This window comes from Magnolia sinica, chromosome 3 (genome assembly GCF_029962835.1).
Source record: "Magnolia sinica isolate HGM2019 chromosome 3, MsV1, whole genome shotgun sequence".
NCBI lineage: Eukaryota > Viridiplantae > Streptophyta > Magnoliopsida > Magnoliales > Magnoliaceae > Magnolia > Magnolia sinica.
This window is the reverse complement of record NC_080575.1, coordinates 103,346,843-103,368,313: the sequence shown is the minus strand read 5'-3', so window position 1 is coordinate 103,368,313 and position 21,471 is coordinate 103,346,843. Positions and strand designations below refer to the sequence as shown.

The 21,471-nt window shown below is 40.7% G+C and overlaps 1 protein-coding gene across 11 annotated transcripts; it reads left to right on the top strand.

Moving 5' to 3' along the window:
* Positions 1–4,621: 4,621 nt before the first annotated feature.
* On the top strand, positions 4,622–21,262 carry LOC131240489 (uncharacterized). 11 transcript variants are annotated; one of them, XR_009168776.1, is made up of 8 exons: positions 4,622–4,737; positions 4,898–5,200; positions 6,682–6,750; positions 10,397–10,475; positions 18,212–18,386; positions 18,527–18,703; positions 19,376–19,558; positions 19,663–21,024. XR_009168776.1 is itself a non-coding variant. In XM_058238751.1 (5 exons), exons 3-5 carry the CDS (start codon positions 18,375–18,377, stop codon positions 19,885–19,887), a joined length of 414 nt encoding a protein of 137 aa, XP_058094734.1. In that variant the 5' UTR covers positions 6,492–6,750; positions 10,397–10,475; positions 18,212–18,374; the 3' UTR covers positions 19,888–21,024. The 11 variants fall into 11 exon arrangements, 5 of the variants coding, with proteins under 5 accessions (XP_058094734.1, XP_058094735.1, XP_058094737.1 ...); XR_009168777.1 differs by having other exon boundaries at positions 18,203–18,386; XM_058238751.1 differs by lacking the exons at positions 4,622–4,737; positions 4,898–5,200; positions 19,376–19,558 and having other exon boundaries at positions 6,492–6,750.
* The last annotated feature ends 209 nt before the right edge of the window (positions 21,263–21,471 follow it).

Sequence of the window (21,471 nt, the reverse complement as noted above, 5' to 3'; positions counted from 1 at the left end):
AAAGTGCAATTACTCTTCTTTATTCATTCCATCTCCTTTGCAAATCATACCTACAAGGGTGGAAACAAATTGGTGAGGTCCAGCATCGGTGAGGAGCGTCCGGCCGAAGCGCCACCATTCTGGAAGGGAGGGACTTCCATCTCTCCTCAATGGAATCTCGAATATTAGTAAGGGTCTGTTTGGATTCGTGTATTAGACTGTATTGTATGGTATTAAAGGGCTTGATTTGACATTTACCGTGTTTGGTTTGAAGTTGAGATGCATGGAAAACCATGTGCGCGAATACATCGTAATTCCAAAAAATCACAGCGACAGTAGAGGATTGTCAAACGGCTTTGTTGCCATCAGTACAGACTATTCAATGTAATGTATTCGCGTGAAAAACCATCCAACCGCCTTCCCAATAATAGAAAAAAAAATAACAGAAGAAAAAAAAGAAGAAGAAAACAAATCGAGATTCCCAATCATCCATCGATGGCTGCAACTACTGCTTCACTACTTGAACTGATCCCTTCATTCTTCCCAAACTCAAAGCCTCTCTCATTGAAAATGGAATCCTCTCTTACAGAGTCTCCCAATACATTCTTACCATTAGACGCGTCTGACCTTAACCTCTTCCAAGCCTATCGTTAGATTCTCCAAACCCAACCTTCCTCCTATCAAATGCTCCAACTCCTCGAAGAAGATTGGATCCCCATCGAGAGAGCAACGTAATCCCTTCCAAGCGATTCTCGGTGCCCTTTTCAAGACCCTGAAATTGCTGCAGAAGCCAGCAATCACAGCTGTCCTTCTAGGGGTCCTCCTGGCCTACGACCCGCATTCGGTGCTCGCGGCTTTCGGCGGGAGGATGGCGGGCATTCTCGTCATCATCATTGTCTTCCTCCTCGTCAAGGAGCTACTTGGTCCCGTCGTTAAGCCAGCCCGGGTTCTCTTACTCGGTGTCGTACTACGCCCCGATGCCGTTTGAGGGTGGCGGGGGGTGTTACATGGGGCCCGCTGTCGATGTTGGGGTGGGTGTCGGGTTGGGCTTCTTTATGCTGATGATGGGTTTCCCTGTGGGCATTTTGGTGTCGGGGTTCCTTTTTGATAACTGTTTAAATCAACAGACTAGATAATGCGCTTGTTTTCTATCATTATCTATCGTTGAAATTGTACAGCACAAAGGTGGCCTAGATCATGGTCCGTTCGCTCCTAAAAAATAGATTGTACAATACGCAGGCCTAATATGTTGTATCCAAACATTGATCTGTACAAGAATTTGTATACTTGCCTAAACAATACCTCCTATCCAAATATTGATTAATGACATGTTGATTTGAATATATTTTGAAAACCATCCAACGTATACATGAATGGTACTCGGATACAATATAATACACCCTAATACGCGAATCCAAACATGCCCTAACTATTTTTATGCATTATAAAAACATATGTGGTTCTTCCTGAAAAAACCTGAGCAAGAGTGACAGACTTGTTTAGACTTGTTTTTTTAGGGACTCCAATGGGAGGGTGATTTTTTGCATTTCATATTATTGCAGTTATCTCCCATTATGATGGCTGAGACCTGGGCCCATTTAGATGGCAGGCAAATTTATGTAAATAGGGACTTGACTTTCATGTTAGAAGTCGCTAAAAGGGGCACGTATTGCGTCCTGCCCCTTAAAGGACCGACTCGGTCCAGCTAGGAGCTCTGTTTAGCCCAACATGATATATGTGTTTTATCCATGTTGTCATCTATTTTGACAGATTGTTTGATGCCGTGAGCCAAAAAACGAGAGAGATCCAATGTTCAAGAGAACCACACCACATGAAGCAGTGATGATAACGATGCCCATAGTTAAAACCTTCCTCCATCTAACGTATTTATAAGTTTACGTAAACCTAGATAAAAGGAAAATACAAATATGAGCTTTTTCAAAACTTCCACCGCTCCCAAAAAAGTTTTATACGGTGGGTGTTCAATCCCCACTGTGCGGCTCACATGAGCCTTGAATCTGCTTCCAGAGCTCATGCCCTAAAATCTGTCAAAATGGATGGACCGCATGCATGAAACATATATATCAGGGTGGGCTCTAGAAAGCTCCTGCCCGGACCTAGGTTAGGGAGGGACGCAATCAGGCATATCCACGGATGCTCACCCGGACACATTCTTACGTGAGCACTTGTGCATACTGTTATGAGCACATAATCTGAACAGTCCACGTGATGCTGCACCCATTGAAACTACAAGCCCAATTTTCAGTCTGATAAAAAAAACTCTGATGGACCATGGAAACAGGAAATAGTTTGCTCCCCTTATTTACATTTCTCTTTGCTATAACCCACTAGAATTTTAAATTAGGCTGAAAATTGGGATAGTAGAGTTTCAAGGGGCACCACATCAAGTGGACCATTCAGATTGTGTGCCTATAACACGTGTGCAAAAGTGTGCAGAGTGCTCACGTAAGAAGGTGCGCAGGTGCGCATTCTTCGAGGCATCCACGTCAAAGTTGACGTGGACTACTTAAAAGTGGTACAATGCACCTCATTAGAGCATTTGGTGCAAATGAGTAGAGATCAATGCTAGACTAGGAAGGTTGAGGCTTGAGATTTCCCACGTTGTACATCTGAACAACTCTGTTGCGGGTGGGCTGGCATGCGTTGGTTCAGAACTGGTTTGGCGGGGCCTATAAAAATTTTGATTTTTTTCCGCAAGGCCCAGCCCATGGACAGTCCTAAAGGGACACCGTTGCCCATGTGAACTAGCCAGATGCAAGAGTGCAACAAGTGCCGACACAGAATGCATATATTCGGGCAGGAATGTTCATCATGCCATATCCCCACTTGTATGGCGGCCTTTGATCGAAATTAACGCAAGTCTGCATAGACAATAGGAAACTCTATATGACCCACTGTAATGTATGTGTTTTATTCACACATCCATTTATTTTGCCAGCTCATTTTGAAACATGAATTAATAATAAAAAATGAAGCAAATGGAAAGAGCTCACGGGGACCACAGCATAAAATAGTGGAAATAAAGATGTCAACCGTTGAAACCTTCTTAAGCCTCATTATGATGTTTATTTGCCATTCAACCTGTTTGTAAAGTTAGATGGACTTGGATGAAGGACAAACACAAATATCAACTTATCCAAAACTTTTGTGGCTCCCTTGAAGTTTTTAATGGTGGACAATTAATCACCACCCTTTTTTGTCGTGTGGTCCACTTGACCCTTGAATGTGCTTTGTTTTTGCACTCATGCCCTAAGATAAGCTGAAAAAAATAGATGGACCACATGGATAAAACATATATCATGATGGCCCTATAAAGCTTGGGCCATGTCATGCTGCAAGGATATTCCTCCACATAAGCATAGGAGGCAATCGGCATCCCGACAAGCAAAATAAGAAGGGAAAAGAAAGGAAGCTTGTTACGTGTTTGGATTCACGTATGGTATAGTATTGTATTGCAACGTAAAACTGTCCCGTCACGGTATTCACGATACTATTGCAAGATAGCGTCTGAATTGTGATTACCACTCACATTGTTTGGGTTAGAGTACGTTTGTATATATAAACATTTTGGATTTCCACAATTAATGTTTGGGAGTGGAGTCTTGGTCATGCTGCACTAAAGTGTGATTACCATCTTCGTAGAGTAATTTGGAAATCAGCTAACTACTCTACAATCGCATGCATCCACAAAACATCACTACGTTTGGGGAGTATACCGAGTGAAGGAGAAATATATTCTCTGGATAACATACATCCCCCACAAACATGAATACTCTCTTCTCGAACCCAGCATTAACGTTGTATATTACACTTTCTGTAAAGGAAACGCAAGGTAATACATGTCTTCGCTAAATCACTCACAAGAATTTGTGGACGGAAGGAGGACAGAGAAACGCAAGCTTCAGGGATTTTCGATGATCACTATATGAATCATTGACCACAGACGATGGTGGAGGTCTTTGGATAAGTGTATCACAAGACGGTCTCTCACATTCGATGCTGTGAGAAGCAGGAGAAAAGCAAAAGAGAGAGTAGAGCTTTCAAAATGGTCCACTGAACCATGTTGCTGAAAATGATTTTTTTTTTTTTTTTTTTTGTACTTCTGTTGTGGCGGTGCAGTGCAATGAAAGCACCGCACTGTGGCCTGCATTGTACACTTGCATAGGAGATGCGTGGAGTCGGAAAGATGGTTCGGCTACGTACTTGGCCCGCTAGTGGACCACGTGTTGATGTTTAGATTCAAACATAATGAAATATATATTTTATTAAAATATACAATGCTATACGATCAGGGTCCAACATCCAAACACGCTCTAAGTTAGCTTTTCAATCGTCTACCGAGGAACATGTGGTGATGAGCATGGTGAATCAAATTGAGAAGTGGCAATCTACCCATCAGCGATCAAGAAGAAAGGAACGTATTACGGTTCTAATGAGTTGTAGTGCCTAACTTGATGTGTTATATTAGTTATAATGCTTTTGTTATATTGGTTAGGTTCTTAACAAACACTACCAAAAAATCATGCTAAGGCAATGGACGAGGGCCTTTCAGCTACGGTTTAAAGCCGTAGCTATTTTAGTAACGGTTTAACCGGCAACTAAGAGCCCCGTACTTGTAGCTGAGAAAAAGAACCCACGAGGTATTTCATTCTCGCGGGTCCTTTTATCTATTCCTCTCTCCCAATATCCCTCCCACGCCCTTCCCCTGCCCCCACCTCACCCACATGCCCTAGTTCCGTACGTCTCCTCCCCTGTCTCTCTCTCTCTCTCTCTCTCCCCCCTCCGATTTTCCTCTTTTCAAGTGCCATCTCTTTCCCACGACTTTCCCTTTTTCTCTCCTTCTAAATTTCTGATCATCCCCCTTTTTTTCTATTTCTTTTTTTTTATTTCCTTCTAGGGTTAGGGTTTTTATTTCCCCTTTCCGATCTTTTCTCCCTCTCTCTTCTATGCAAGAGGGAAAGCATGGGTGCTAACGGCAATTCCGCCAATGAGGGTGATTCGAGCGTCAACAACGACAGCACGGTCACCGTCCACATACGATGCTCGAACGGCTCCAAGTTCTCCATTCAGACAGGCCTCGATGTGACTGTTGGGGTTTTCAAGGTCATCATAACCAAGAACTGCGATGTCCCGGCCGAGCAGCAGCGTCTGATTTACAATGGTGGGATTTTGAACGACAAACAGACCCTGGAAAGCTATGGTACAATCCCTGCTCTTTGATGTTGTCCGTGCATACTCCACTCTTCTTTATTCCCGATTTTTCGATAGGGTTTCTGTTATTAATCATTGAATTTTTATGTACGTGCATGATCCCATTCATCTAATTGTGGTGGGATTCTCATATTGGTGAGAGTCATTATTCATTTGCAGTTGTTTGTCAATTCCAGGAGTAGATGAACTGCCTTTCTTTCCAATGGGGAGTACAGGCTTTGCCTGAATCACTGTAAGATAGGAATACTCTCTTAGAAATTAGAAGGCATGTGACATAACTTCTTCATGGTCCGGATTGCTCAGCTGACACATTTTGGATTAGAAATAACCCAACAAATTTCTCCACTCATTGCAATTGCTCCTGCAGATAGATGGTTAAAATAACCAAAACATTCAACAGACATAGGTCCCAAAATCATATGGTTAGGATTGATCCTTTGAGGTTTTTGGGCTATGGTCCATGTAGTAGGATGGTTAACATAGGATGATGAGTTCATATGACACAAGCATTGCCTCAGTGGGCGAAATCACAATGATTTTAAAAGGTCTCATAAGAGGCTCCAATAGCATCATTCTCCAAATTGGACCACTAGGGTCAAATATAACCATGGCATCATAATATGCTGCAACAAATTCAAATTTCATTGGTCACAGTTCTTCCCAATCTCACCAAGAGTAGAAATAGATCAGATCTCATGAATGGGTCGACATAGCTGATTTTCATTGAGTCTCACGAAAGCTTGGGCCTACAACTGTGTGAGCATATCTCACATTCAATGCATGTAGGACATAAAAGTTTGTCATATATTCTATATTTCTTTTGCAGCATGTGGCCTTATCCAACATAAAAGAATTACTAATGGGCACTCCACATTATAAGTGGAATCTGCATACTTACTCACCTCTGCCATTTTTCTAATGCATGGATGAACAATCATCCATTAACCACACCCCACACTCTCCTTATAAAACCCAAATCAATCACCATCTAAAACTTTCAAAAACAAATGCCATCCATTCTCTCTTATTCAGTAAAAAAAAAAAAAAAAAAAAAAAAAAAGGCCATGGCCTTTTGGGTCTTGCTCACAGTGGCATTGGCAATCTCAGACCTGCCCATAAGGGTTTTGGGATAAAAACTCATACAAATAGATTACCCATCTTCAAATTATAAGTATGATATACTCCCACCGGTTGAAAGCTTGGCCCAACCATTTTTCTGTCAATATGGTGTGTCCTAGATCATCTATCTCTTTATCTATCTCTCTCTATATTTTCAATCCATGTAATATATTTCTATTTTTTTTTTCTCATTTTCATAGTTGCCATTTGTATTGTCTGTTATACCTTTTGCTTCATCTTGTTCTATGCATATCTTGCCTTTTATTGTCAGTCATATATTATTGTGAATGTGCTACATTTCATGGTACCTTGAATCTGTCCTGATAGAGATTACTCAGTTTTCTTTTACAGCAATCACTGAAGACAAAGAGGGAGAAGAAGAGAGAAATGTACTTCCGGGAGAGGAAGCATGCTATTAAGGTATGAGATTACAAGATCACTGTTGTAGGTGAGCCTACCTTTTTTCAGTTAGAGAAATTTAACGTGGGAGACTTTGAAGCTTAAGATATTTTAACTAGACTTATCCGTTGGTCAATCCATTGATGATTCTTATATTATTCAATTTTCTCATGATGATTGTTTTATACAATATTAATGTACTGGGACAGTACAAGTGATGCAACTACCATTGGATGCATGTTTGCCTTATGAATTCACCCTTGTTTGCAAGTTCTTATTTTTGGAGAAGTATTAGATTATTGTAGTACTGAAGGCCGGCCATTATATCATTACTTGAATGCTTATAGGGTTATCTTTGATGAGGTAATGCAATTCATCTTTTTGTATATTGTGTTTATTTTCTAGCTTTTGAATAATGGGATTGGATGTTGTATTGATGCGGCCCAAAAAATGATGCTGGGCATATTGGAAATAGGGGAATAAATATAAAACACCAAATTCTACCATTATTTGTGTGGTTTAACATGCATTCACTGGTGCATCAGACCATGATTTGGTAAGAACAATGTCTATCAGCTTGATTTGTTGAAAGTTAACCATATTGGCCCTAATCGACCATAAATCAATTTGTACCAACTTGCTTGACTATGTACCAACTCACTTAACTATTGATGCTACTATGAAGTTCTCTGAAGGCACTCATTTCTAATTCTATCTGTCTTGCCACTCATCCATTCCAACATCCCCATTTCAGTTACAATCATCCTCATTTCTAATTTAGCACTCATTAGATATAAACAAAACAAAATGAAGGGATTTTTACTTTTTTTTAAAAAAGGATAAGCGATTTTAAGGAAAAGTCCTAAACTGAGTTGTGGGTGAGATTGGTTTCTTACAAAGCCAAAGTTAATTAAGGCGAGCTTCAAACACTTCTTTTTTTTTTATAAAAAAAAAGGAAGGGTGGACTCTTGCCGCCGTCATTGTATTGATGATAACGATTGTACAACCATTCGAGCGGGACCTCGACGAGCAAAAAGAGATATTGGGCCTTGCCTATCATATATACCCAAAGACAAAAAATAATGCTGAAAAGAAAAGTGGCCTGAATAGGGTTGCTGGTAGGGATCAGAATGGGCATTGGACCAGAAATTGGATGGCAGCCGGAACTGCCCACAAAAACAGTGGCAGACGGAGGAAGGTAAGGGTGGGCTGGACGATCCAGGAGGGCGAAATTACCCCACACCTTTCCTGGTTTTGTGATGCCTGATTTGACCCACCCCTGCTTTGTCTAGGACAATGGCCCCTTTTACAAGCCTGGGAAGGGCTGAGGAGCTAAGATAAAGCCTGTTAGGGGCGCTGCTACTGGCTAAGTTGGTAAGGCCATCCGCCACGGAGTTTCCCTCCTAGAGGATGTGGCTAAAACGAAGGTTGAGGGACTGAGTGAGCTAGTGAATGGTCCCAAGGTGATACCAAAGCTTCCAGCCACAGGAAAGAGACGGGCGGGAGGCTGCGTCGAAGAGAACGTGGGAGTTCGTCTCAACTATGATGGAAGATAGCCCCATATCCTTACAAAGCTTGAGACCATCAACCATGGCACGGGCTTCCGCTATCATATTGGAAACCAGACCGTAGTGATTGTGGAAGGTGAAGATCATATTCCCCAAGCGGGCACGGCAAACACCTCCCCCCCCTCAAGCTCCTGGATTGGCCCTTGCAGATTTGTCGACGTTTAGTTTCATCCAACTTCTAGTTGGCCTTAACCATCTGACGACCAGAGCCATGTTGGGAGGAGAGGAAGAGTATGGAGCCGCACCAAAACCTCGGAGGACCAGCTCTTTCCATACTGTGGTGTCAACGTCTGGGAGGAGAGTACCAATCTCAATGAGCCGATTGGAAACTCTGCTGATGGTGGGAGTAGTTATGAACTTCTGATTCTCGAACCTCGTTCCTGCTAAGCCAGATTTTCCAAACTATGATGGAGGGGGTCAAGCCCCGTAGGAACTGCCTCGGGGAGGATGTGGAAGTAGCTGACGTCCATTGCTGAATTTTAGCCTGGATTGATTGGTCCTGAATGAAAGGCATCTGGAATAGTCAGGCGAAGTGGCTCTAAACCATGGAGGTAATTATGTTGTGACAGAGAAGATGCTCTAAACCTTCGACTTGGGGATCGGAGGAGAGATCTACATTGTTGATTGAGAGAGCGTGGTTGCGGCTGGGAGGGGATAGGGAGTTGGCCAGCGAGATATGCCTGGAGTTTTGGGCTCGGGGTTGGGTCGATTGGTCTCCATGAAGAGGGTTGGGAGAGATAAGAGGCTAAGGGGGGTTGTTGCTTAGAAGAGAGGGTAGAAGGTTGGCAGGTGAAGTGCTGGAAACCGCACGAGGATTCAGGCCTTGCTGAAGTGGCTGAGGGGAGTCCGATTCTGGGGCTTGCTGGGAGTCTGCTGCTGATGGGGATGATGTAGGGGGGCATGTTGGGAGTCTGCTGTTGATGGTTGATCGACTGAATGATGAGGAGGATTCAGGCCCTGCATGGTGAGGACGATGTAGGAGGGCATGTTGGGAGTCTGCTGCTGATGGCTGAAGGCTCGCGATAGGGGGTTGAGGATTGGTGACTCGAGGGAGCGGAATAGCAGGAGTGATGATAGGGTGCTCACAGCAGACGCATTTGGATGCCAAGTTGATCCCAGTGCGTTGGATAGCAATGTCCACTGGAACTGCCTTGTGCATTACCTTCAAACACTGTCCATTGGTTCTACTACAATTTCTTCATATGGAAATGGCTCTATCCACTTCTTCTGTTACAGGTAAATTGAATTAGGGAATGGTGGTAACAAGAAGCCCAATCAACTTTTGCTGCGACATGGGGAAAGCTTATTATGAATGACATCTATTCATGGCCAAGATTGCCAAGGATGCATCTGTCTTGTCTGAAAGTGGATGTTCATAGCTATGAATTGGTCAGACGTTACTCTGAAACAATCTAAACCTGGAACGGACCTCAATCTAATTTTTGAGGCGGTTGGTCCTAACCTCCAGTAAAATTGGTCAGACTTGTTCCAATATGTTTCATACCGTAAATCAAGTTCAGTTAATTAACTAAAATAAACAAATTAACAAAGAATACCCATCTGCCATAGTAGCTGTGACGTATGTTTTAAAGCAGAGGTTTTGGCTTTGAATTCTAATTGGTGTGAGCTACATGCATGTGTGTGTGCTTGTGCGTAAACAAATGACCACCTTAGTTTAGCCAGGTTTTTAATGGTTCCAGTGGCTGATTTTGTTTTGACTGGTCCAACCATCTGGTCTAGGTTTTAAAACACGACTTTTACCTGACCACATGTCAAGTTGATAGAAAGTTCCTTGAATTCTGGTTTGAATTCTGGTTAAATTATCTAAAGATAAAACAGTCTTCAGGCTTAATAGGTGTTTAGTTGATTATCAATAAAATAGAAGTGGATAGATATTAATATTCTTATCATCAACTTCTTCTAAATTGTTTCAGTGGCTGCAAGGGTGTTTGAATGGTTCGTATGACTAACTCTCCTCTTCGTAGAAATGGTCAAAGAATTTATTTTTATTATTATTATATTACTTTTCTATGGTTGTAGCCTCTATGGATTGACCACGCTAGCAAACACCTTTAAAGAGCAAACAACTGTGATTGTAGGTCCAAGTGGCATTGGGAAGTCTAGCTTGATCAATGCATTGAGGAGCAATCAGCCTCTTTTGATGAGTGGCTTGAGCAGGTGTGTGTGCACACTCTTTACTCTTTTATATTTCAATGGTTTCAACCAATTTTTGCATCATACCTCTCTTTTTGGTAATTCTAATCTGCCTCAAGTACCCTTTATATATATATGTATGTGTATATATATATATATATAGAGAGAGAGAGAGAGAGAGAGAGAGAGAGAGAGAGAGAGAGAGAGAGAGAGAGAGAGGAATGATCACCTATTCACCTGCGAAGAGAGAGAGAGAGGAATGATCACCTGCACACCGGTTCGCACGACCTTAAGGGGAACCTTGACGTCAGACGCGGATTGCATATTGACAGCATTGGTAGCGAGGTGGCTACTGACGGTGCTCTGTGTACCCATCATGATGTATGTATCCCATCCACACCTTTCATCCATTTTCCAAACTATTTTATGGCAGGAGCCCCAAAAATGAGCAAGATCTAAATATCATATAGACCACACCATAGGAAAGAGTGGTGATTGAACACTTACCATTAAAAACTTTTTAGGTTCCAAAAAGGTTTTGGATTAAGTTGATATTTTCGTTTTCTCTTTACCTAGGTGTGCGTGACTTAATCAATAGGTTGGATGACAAATAAACATTACAGTGAGCCTTAGGAAGTTTTTAATGATGGCCATTCAATTGCCACTATTTTCTTGTCGTGTTGTCCACTGGAGATCTAGATTCCCCTCATTTTCATTCTAGTAATCCATAATAATCTGAAAAAATAGATAGACAGCTTCGATAAAACACATATATCATGTGGGGCCAATAAAGCACTCTCAATAGCCACCTCGCAACAGACATTGTCAGTACGCCATCTGCCTCCTGGATTCTCTGGGTGGAAACTGATTGCCACTAGCTAGTGGCTAGTAGTCGGTGTTCTGTGGGCCCCACCATGATGTATGTGTTTCATCCATGTCGTCCACCCATTCTTCCAAATCATTTTATGGTATGAGCCCAAAAATGAGGTTGATCAAAATCTCAAGTGGACCGCACAGTGTTGATTGAATGCTCACCATTAAAAACTTCTTGGGGGCCACAAAAGTTTTGGATCAAGCTGATTTATGTTTTTACCCTTCATCCAAGTCTGTATGACCTAATCAACAGGTTAGATGTGAAATAACCATTAAAGTGGGCCCTAGGGGGGTTTTAATGGTAGACATTCAATCACTACTGTTTTCCAATGGTGTGGTCCACCTGAGTTTTAGATCTACCTCATTTTTGGGATCAAGCCCCAAAATTATCTTTTAAAATGGATGGACGACGTGGATAAAACACATACATCATGGTGGGGTCCACATATCACTGACCACTAGCCACCTGCCTGGTGGCAGCACCACTAGCCAAACCACGACGCGGATTTCCTGTGAAAGCCTTTAGCATGAAGTTCCTGTGCTGGAAACTTAGGTGGAGCCCACCATGATGTTTGTGAGAAATCAACCCCGTTCATCCATTTTTTGAGCTCATTTTAGGACTTGAGACCAAAAGCAAGCAGGATACAATGCTCAAGTGGGCCACACTAAAGGAAAAGGTGGCTAGGGAAATTCCTACAGTTGAAACCTCCCTGGGTGGACAGTGATGTTTACATGCCAACCATACCGTTCATAATGTCATTCCTACCTGGATGAACTGAGAAAACAAATATCAGTCTGATTCAAAACTTTTGTGGTCTCATGAATATTTCAACTGTAGAAGTTCAATCCTCACATTTTTGGCCCAATTAAGTATTGGATCCGGCTCATTTTTGGACCCATGTCCTAAAATGAGCTCACAAAACGGATGAACGGGTTAGATTTCTCACAAACATCATGGTAGGCCCCACCTAGGTTTCCTGCACTAGAACTTAGGTTTCGGCATAAATCCGCGGACAGGGACGCGGATTTCCAGGAAGATCGTGCGCAAGGATGCTAGGTGGGGTCACTGTAATGTATGTGAGAAATTCATTTCGTCCATCTGTTTTTTGAACTCATTTTAGTGCATGCAACCAAAATTGAGGTGGATAAAACACTCAAGTGGGTCACATGCACTACACTAAAATTGCAAATTGCAAATTTGGAATGGCCGTGTTTTGGTTCTGGAACGGCTCATGGCGTTCCAAATTTGAAACAGTTTTAAACAATTTCAAAACCAAAAACAAAATCCTATTTTCCAGCCTAATATCTCTCCTTCTCACCTGGTCCCTCACTCCCTCTATAACTCTCTCCCACTCTGTCACTATCGATCTCTAATGCAGGGGCATTTTCACACCGGGCTTGAGTGGGGTTGCTTGTTTGATGTAGGGGCATTTTCACACCGGGCTCAAGTGGGGTCGCTTGTTTGATGCAGGGGCACACTCGGGGTGGGTGCGGCTCACGGAGGAAGTCTCGTGTTCGAGACTCCTCACCGGGGGTGATTAATGCGCATTTCACACCAGGCTTGAGTGGGGTAGCCCGTAGGATGCGTGGACACACTCAGGGTGGGTGGCCCATGTGATTTGGGGGGGGTTCGGCCGAGGTCCTAACCCATGTGATGTGGGGCCTAGGCTATGAGATAAAAGGGATTAATTTGCTATACTCTAACAGTTCGAGCTTTTAGAGCAAGTGGTTAATTGTCCTGCATCAAATTGGTATCAGAGCCGGAGGTCTCGTGTTCGAGACTCCTCACTGGGGGTGATTAATGCAGGGGCATTTTCACACCGGGCTCGAGTGGGGTCGCTTGTTTGATGTAGGGGCACACTCGGGATGGGTGTGGCTCACGGAGGAAGTCTCGTGTTCGAGACTCCTCACCGGGGGTGATTAATGCGCATTTCACACCAGGCTTGAGTGGGGTAGCCCGTGGGATGCGTGGACACACTCAGGGTGGGCGGCCCATGTGATTTTGGGCCCACTAAGGGGGTTCGGCCGAGGTCCTAACCTATGCGATGTGGGGCCTGGGTTATGAGATAAAGGGATTAATTCGCCATACTCTAACAGTTCGAGCTTTTAGAACAAGTGGTTAATTGTCCTGCATCAATCTCTCTCCCGCTCACTCACTCCCGATTCCCTCCCCCTCGATCTCGATCTCTCTCCCTCTCTCCCACTCCGTAAACAAAAGGAAACAGAAACCCTTTTCCTTTTTAACCCTAAAAATCCCATTCAAAAGCATCTTCAACGCCATTTCGTTCCGGGATCGGAGGAATTTTTGTTGGAGAATCTCAACAAGATGACGAAAAGCTCGCTGAAATCCTTGAAATTCATTACCATAATCGAAGACTTTTGGGTTTATTTTGGACCTTTTAAAGACCGGAATTGTCGATCCGCAATCCAACCATCGAGGATCTTTTGAAACTCCTTGGAAGGTGCCGAAATTTACTCTCTCAAACACATCCGAAAGAAAAAAGGTATTCTCATTTTTTATTTTTTATTTTTGGATTTTCCAGTATTTATGCTGGATATCTACTCGATTTTGTCCCTTATAATCACCGAAAATGTTGACAATTTCGCCAATTTATCTAAAAATCGAAAAAATAAAAATAAAATTGGCGAAATCTTGTCATTATCTGATAGAGATTTGAAAATTTGGGGGTTTTTGGTTTCACTGAGTGAAATTACTGGAGATAATTCGATATTTTATTGCCGACAACTAAAACACTGAACCTGACCTTATTAGATGTTCCTGTTGAGATAGTTATCATAGTTTAGACTACTGAATGTCCTGATTTATTCTCTATAAAGTTTGCCATGCTTTATCTCAAGATCATCAGCTGATCGTCAGCTAGACCCTGTTTGGATGTTCTGATCAAGCTGTTTGGATTGTCCAAAAGGCCTATTTTTGGGCCAAGGCACATCCATGGTGTGGTCTGCCAGACAATCAATCGATATCTTGTGCATGTCAGCCATGCATTCCCATTTGCAATAAGGATGCTTGTGGTGCAATTAGCATTCCTCTAAATTAATACGTCTTTGAAAAGAATGGAATTTTGTTTTAAGGTCTAAAAATTTATCAGTTCTGTTTGTGACTTGCTACTATAGGTCTAGTATTCACAGATGTAGTTGGAAGCCCATATTATGTTGCCCCTGAGGTACTATGCAAGCACTATGGGCCAGAGTCAGATGTATGGACAGCAGGGGTTATACTCTACATATTGTTGAGTGGCGGACCACCTTTTTGGGCAGGTATGACATTGACATAGTTCTACTTCCACAAGTTGTTGATTCCATAGTTCTACTTCCACATTCTGTTCTGAATTCAGAAACACAGCAGGGAATATTTGATGCAGTTTTGAAGGGTGAGATTGATTTTGAATAAGATCCATGGCCTGTGATCTCTGACAGTGCCAAGGATCTTATTAGCAAGATGCTCCGCTCTACCCTGTCAGATCGCTTGACTGCTCACGAAGCACTGTGTATGTTAGTCATTCTTACAATTCTTTGTGCATTACTTTTTTCTATGCCCTGTTGTAATCCATCGTGTTGTTTCTTGTTCTAGTTGTTTTTAATAAAATTAGTTATTACCCTTAAAAAACATTACATACAAATTGGTTCAAAAGCATTCATTTATTTATTTTATTATTATTATTATTATTATTATTATTATTATTATTATTATTATTTTGTGCAACATCTTTCATAACTGACTTGTGACTTTGCTAGACTTATCATTGGATTTGATTGGCAGGTTCATGATGGCGAATGATGGGGTCAAGCTGCAGAATATCGTCCAGCAGGTCTTGACTTTTTTTTTTTTTTAATGGCACGCTTGCTTGGTTTTCACTTTGTTGTGCACATACCAACATTTAATTGTTGAAGATGTGATGTATGAAAATGGTGATAGTGATGGCAGTGGTCCTATTCCATTGAAAGATTTGTTGTTCCGTCGCCTTACTTTTGAGAGAAGCTTGGGTTTGGTGCAATCAGAGGCATTGCAAGTTCGACAAGAATGTACTGAAAAGAGTCCTGGTGAAATGGAGTGGAAGAAAACCATCTCTTCCAAATCTAATAAAAAGGGAAGCCGGAGAAAAAATGATTCTTGCACATCATCAATTGATGGCAAGTGGTAACTACATAGACCATCTGCGCAATTATGTATGTTACTTGTTGTTTATGCTGATGCTGGATCTCCCAAGATCAAGATGGCTTTTGTATGACTCATGGGTCTAAGCCTGTAGCTCAATGGCAGACAGGGTGTGCTTCAAAATTGGGTTCTCGGGTTTGATCCGGTGTACTTGCATGAAAAAAAAAAAAAAAAACCACCACCATCATCATAGCCTTGTCCCAGATATTTGGGGTTGGTTCTATCTTCTATAAGACCAATGAATTATTTTTTTTTCCCTTTCAAGTTTAGAGATGTTGGAGGAAACTGTTAGTGTTGTACACACCATTTTGTCATATTGACTTGTTCCTCTACTAGTACTATGTTGTCAAAACATACAATTTTGACCTTCTAACCTTTTCACCATCTGTGAATGACGATGAAATCTCTCCTTTGGATAATTGTTCCAGTGCTTAACTATGCTTGTCAGTTCCTTACATTCTCGTATGCATGTGTGGAAGCTGCTTTAGTGCTGGATTCTTTTTTCTTTTTTTTTTTCTTCTCTTGTTTGATACATGATGGAAATATATTGGAAGGATCATCCAATCAGTGCTACCAAAAAAAAGTGTGATTTTGCACTGTGGGAATGAAAAGTTGGTGGTCCACATCAGTTGATTTGTATGTCCAGAGGTTTCTAAAAGCTAGCATGGCATAGGGAGCTTCGCTACCCCTCTTGCATAAAGGATCCATCATCATAGTATGTAGAATATGCATGCCTGCTTGCATAATGCTACCACCAGTATGATTTTCTTGAACTGTGAACTCCAGGATGCAGGAAATTTTCTACTCCAAAGGGAGAATTTTCATCTTCGCTCCCTGTCCAAGGCTCCTGTTGGCAAAAAGAAATTTGATTTGTTTTGTATACTTATCCAATCATTTTCATGATGGATTTCATTTTTTAAATTCCAGCACTTTTCGGAAGTATCTTTTCATGCAGTGTGATTTTTTTTCTTGTTTGATAGATGATGAAATTAGGGGTGCACATTCAATTGATTTTTTGCAGGAATTGTAATTAGATTCTTCTCAGCATGTTCACGCTGCTTCCTCCAAGGCTGCTCTGAAGCAGCCAACAATCAGAGTCATAGCTATTATAGCTGAAGGATGTTAAGAAGCCTCCACCTACTCCAATGGAGAACACATAATCAAAAGTGAAAAATAAGCAAGAGGAGCCCAAAGCCAGTGAGATGAAAGCGGCTGGGGTTGGACTAAAAGTTAGTTGGAAATTTGGTCAAAATGCAATTCTATAGGCCAATCTTTCTGGACAAGAGAGCAGTAATGGTATGGCCTCTCTGATGATTTAATAGGCTAGAACATTGGTTTGCTATGTTCCACTGTGGATGGACTATGACATGCTCCAAAAATCTACTCAGCCGGATAATCTTAAAGTTTTTATTTGTGGCTGACAAATAGATATTAAGAGAGATACAACAAACTAGCCTGTGTTCAACTGAAAAGCATCCTAGGTTGGGATCTTATCATTTGGGCTATTTTTGGGCCATGTTCAATCCATGATTGTGGATTAGCAAACCATAGGCCCCACTTTTCAGAATTAAAAACCTACATATACTATTGAAAGTATATAATTTCTCAAGTCAAAATATGGAAGTACATAGGTTATTTGGCTTAAAATATAAACTTACTTGAGTCAAAGTAAAGGTAATTTTATAGTCGAATGTTCTTTGGCTTTCTTGAAAAGCAGAAGGCACTTTGAAAGGGTTCCTTTTTTTGTAAAGAACTGATGGCTATTGCCTGATTTGCAGATGCTACAATTGTTTTTTTTTTTTTGTCTTTCTTTCTATTGCATAGGCAGCTAGGCAACTGTGGATGGATAGAAGGATCGATCCTGCTATTTGTGTTGTCGTGATTGTGCCAAATATTCTCTCCTGCAATTTGTCAGCGCACGGATCTATAAATCTTGCGATTGTCCAAACAGGTCGTAAGTGTTAGTCTTTAGAAAAAGTTTTTAGAGGAACTAGAAGTATCTTCTGTTAATTTGATTAGGTATTTAATGGTTTTTTGTAAACAAGCATCATGTTCCTTGTAATGTTTAGAGTCAAATGTAAAGTTTTAGAATGAACAGTCATCGACAATTGGTCTCTTCTTCTGCAGATCACAAGGTGTGGATTCTGGAGAATCTCAACCACAAGGTTTTATATGTAAACTCCTAGAAGCCAAATCCTGTTTTTTAGTATCTAAAACTTCCCTGCCATTATTTCAAATCACAGGTGATGGACCACAATTTGTGGGCCTGATATTTGTAATCTAGATGTAAAATATCTCTGTTATGAGTGGTCTAGATGTTGCAAAAGTTGATATTGGTTTGTGTGCTGCAAATTGCTTCTTCAATCTCTCCTCATGCCAATCAACCTAGCGTTTCTCATCGATATTTTCAGAAATTGACCTTTTTTTGGAGATTTCTTTGTTTGGATTTTTTTTTTTTTTTTTTGGCAATTCAAGGAATTGCAGTGAGTTGTGGAAAACCATGGTGGATCTGTTCTAGCTTGCTTGTTTTGGGTTTTCCTCGCATGAGTTGTGAAAAACCCATGAGTTGCGTCGCTAGTTAGTAGGAAGGAATGCCTGGGTTCATTTGGTTGTCATGTGTGATATTCCTTTCCCTTCTCTTTGGTTTTTATTCCCCTGTTATTACTGTATTAGAAATTTGATTTGGTATGCCATCTTGCAGTTTTTGAAGGTTGAAGGCAGGTTGTTGCAAAAATAAAAAAAAAGACAAAAAAGGGACCATTCTGTGTAGGTGTTTGGTTTACTTGCTGGGATCTGCTATGGCAGATGATGAAGCGGTTTTGAGTAACCAGAGAAGAGGCCTATGCTAAGTCATCTTTGGTTTACTGGGAAGTATGCCACATGAAGTATGTTCCTTTTCTTTCATTGTTTGGCAAATTCTTTACTCATATCATCTTGGATACATGAGATTTTCATAGTTAATATTATGTACTCGTCTATATATTATGAGATTTTCATAGTTAATATTAGGTAAACATTGAATCAGATTCCAATGATCTCTCTAAGGGCTGGGAAGTGGACAATGCCCTCAGATTCCGATGATCTCTCCTACCTTGCTGGAGAATCTGAATCCATGGTTGAGCTCCCCTTGTGTAAGACCTGCAGCAGGTTTAGAGGAATGGACTTATCTGCAGAGTATTTTGTGCATGCGCTGGGGCTGCAGGTTAGTTATGTAAAATATAAATATTGGTGAATGGGGCCAGTAGCTGCTGTGGTTACAAAAAAAAAGTGTGCACAAACCACAAGAGGGATTTTTTGCCTTTTGTGAATCCTATCTCTGTTCAATTAGTCTAGGTAGTGACACTTGCTTTGATTATTTAAGAGGTTGGATCAGTTGTGTCTGACTTCATGTTCATATGGTGATAGGATCTGTCAATAGTGTGTTTATGAATTTGTGTTTGGTACTGGATAATTTACCATTGCAGGTTACCATTATCATCCACAACACACATACCATTGCATGCACACATTTTACTAATGTTCCAAATTTTATAATTTTGATGAAATGTCTGTATGTTGTATGTCTTACTACATGTATTAATTTTAGAGTTGTATGATACTCAGGTTGCATATGATGCTTGATACACAGCCACTCGAAAATTGTACACATGGCATATATTAACTTCAATAAAACCAATTAGATCGTGCAGCCCACTGTTGCCAAATCAAAAATCAAAGATTAGATTGGTTAAACAATCCTAACCTCTGATTTGTGGACACTCATTTGGGTAAATAGGACCATTGGATTTTCTTCATTTTAAACTGTCAACTATCCACCAATCTGATAGTCAGATAATCAAATAAGATTAATGGTTGGTTCACGATACATCTTCAGCAGGTACTATAACTTGGACAGTTTCTTAACCTATGTTGCTCAATCACCTTGGATACAGAGCGTGAAAATCGAAGAAAATATATTGTTTGGTAAGGAAATGGATGGGGAGTAGTATGAGCATGTTCTTGAAGCGTGTTCTTTGAAGAAAGACTTGGAGATTCTATCATTTGGAGACTATCAGAAGTATATCTTTTTTTTTTTTTTTTTTCCCGAAAGGTACAACTTTGTAATCTTTTGACAAACAGTAGCTCAAAACTGATAGAATAATTTTTACCCCATGGTTGCAGGAACTAGAAGAGGCAGAAATAGAAATGGATCTTCTTCAGAAAGATCAAGCATTGCATGAAGTATCTGGAAGTTCAAAAGAAGAAGCACATTGGACCCCTGACTCTCCTCTTTTATCTAGTAATACTTGGTGGCCTTATCCTGTGTCGATTTTCTTTTGGACTGTTGGAAGCTGGCATTCTGAATCAGGTCACGATGATCTCTTAGTTTTTTCATATACCTTCTAATATTTGGTCATCTTTGACATTGATGCAACAGCTCATCAGAACGATGATAATCATCTACAGGAAATTAAGGATAGCATTCGTTCCTTGCAAGTACTGAAAGTATTGAACTGTGACAGACTATAGTAACAGGGAAGTTTTCGTAGATGCATCATGCTAGTGTCTTTATGTGTGCACATGCATGATCTTGTGCATATGCTAGTGTCTTTTGTGGCGTGCATATGTAGCACTGATACTAAATTCATGTTTATCTTGGGGCCGTTTGGTTAGCCTCAAAGTTGTATTCAGGTAGAACTTTTTGAACGCATTTGTCTAGCTACGCTTGTTCGAAGTTTCTTGTATGGATAAGCAAATCTCCAGTTTTTAAAGAAATGCTGGAGAACGAGATGGAGGAGAGCAAGAGTGGCACCATTAAGATAAGTGATGTATCCTATGATGTTCTTCCCTCCTTTGTACACTACTTGTACACTAACACGATTTTGTTGTTAATGAGTCCATACATATTTATGTTGAAAGCACTAAAAAATGAGAGTACCAAGCTTCTTTAAGCTACCTCAATAGTATGTAGAAAACGTAGACATAAAACATGCATATGAAAAAGATTTTGGTCAGTTGGGGTTCTCCCCAAGTTGATGAAAGAAAGAAAATTAATGGATTCTTGGCCTTCTTCCAAGCTGCATTTGCAGTTCTACAGACAGTTCTTGGCCTGAGCACCATGATCTGATGAACATTTGCATTGCATGGAGTCTGCAATACTCATCCATTTATGTCGTCAAAGCTGTACTTTTTTCTTTTAAGTTGTTTCTTTATTTCTTTGCATATACTTTGAAGGACAAAATCCTTCATATCAGTGACCTTGCTTTGATTTTGTATTATGATTCAAGAACGGTCACTTGAATGGGTTGCTTTCGAGTTTCAACACTTGATGTAAAAGTGCATTTGGATTTCATAGTTCCCATGGTTGTCATAATTCATTGCAAAACATACTGATATAGGATGGTCTTGGTGGTGTGGGCTGCTTTTCGCCTATTTTTCATCTTCTATATCTCTTGATTTGGTTATGTTAGGTCACTCTTTTCTAATCTTGCTGGCTAGAAGATTCTCTTCTTTGCTTGGTCGAGCTATCAGTGCTAGCAACAAAGAGGTTCATTTTTATTTTTTTTTAATATATATATATATATATATATATACTGGATTTCATGATTTTGTTCATCATCCACATGATTTGGTGTTTATGGTGTTGTGGTACAATGCAGTTAATAGAGAAGGTGAAATTCTCATGGCATAAAGCATCAGCAAGTCTATTTTTATGCAAACAAGCATATGGTTTGAATGGAGGTTAAACACATGCCTACGGCTTTCTAGTCGAGATTGGTTTCCGGAAATTCAAGACTAACTAGTGCCTTGAAAGGAATGACGGCTGTTGGCAGAACTAGAAATTGAATATTTCTGCTTGCAAGGTATTGTGAATGAGATTATGTTAAATGCATCTTGTGAATGATACATGTTAAGATAGTTTTGATACATGTTAAGATAGTTTTCATGTGGTAAAAACATACGACCATTGCATAGAGGTGGGTTTTTGAG

Excerpts from the sequence above, each read along its gene's own strand:
- LOC131240489 (XM_058238751.1), top strand. Across the intron at positions 18,704-19,662 it reads TGCATGCGCTGGGGCTGCAG|GAACTAGAAGAGGCAGAAAT; the intron begins GTTAGTTATGTA and ends CCATGGTTGCAG.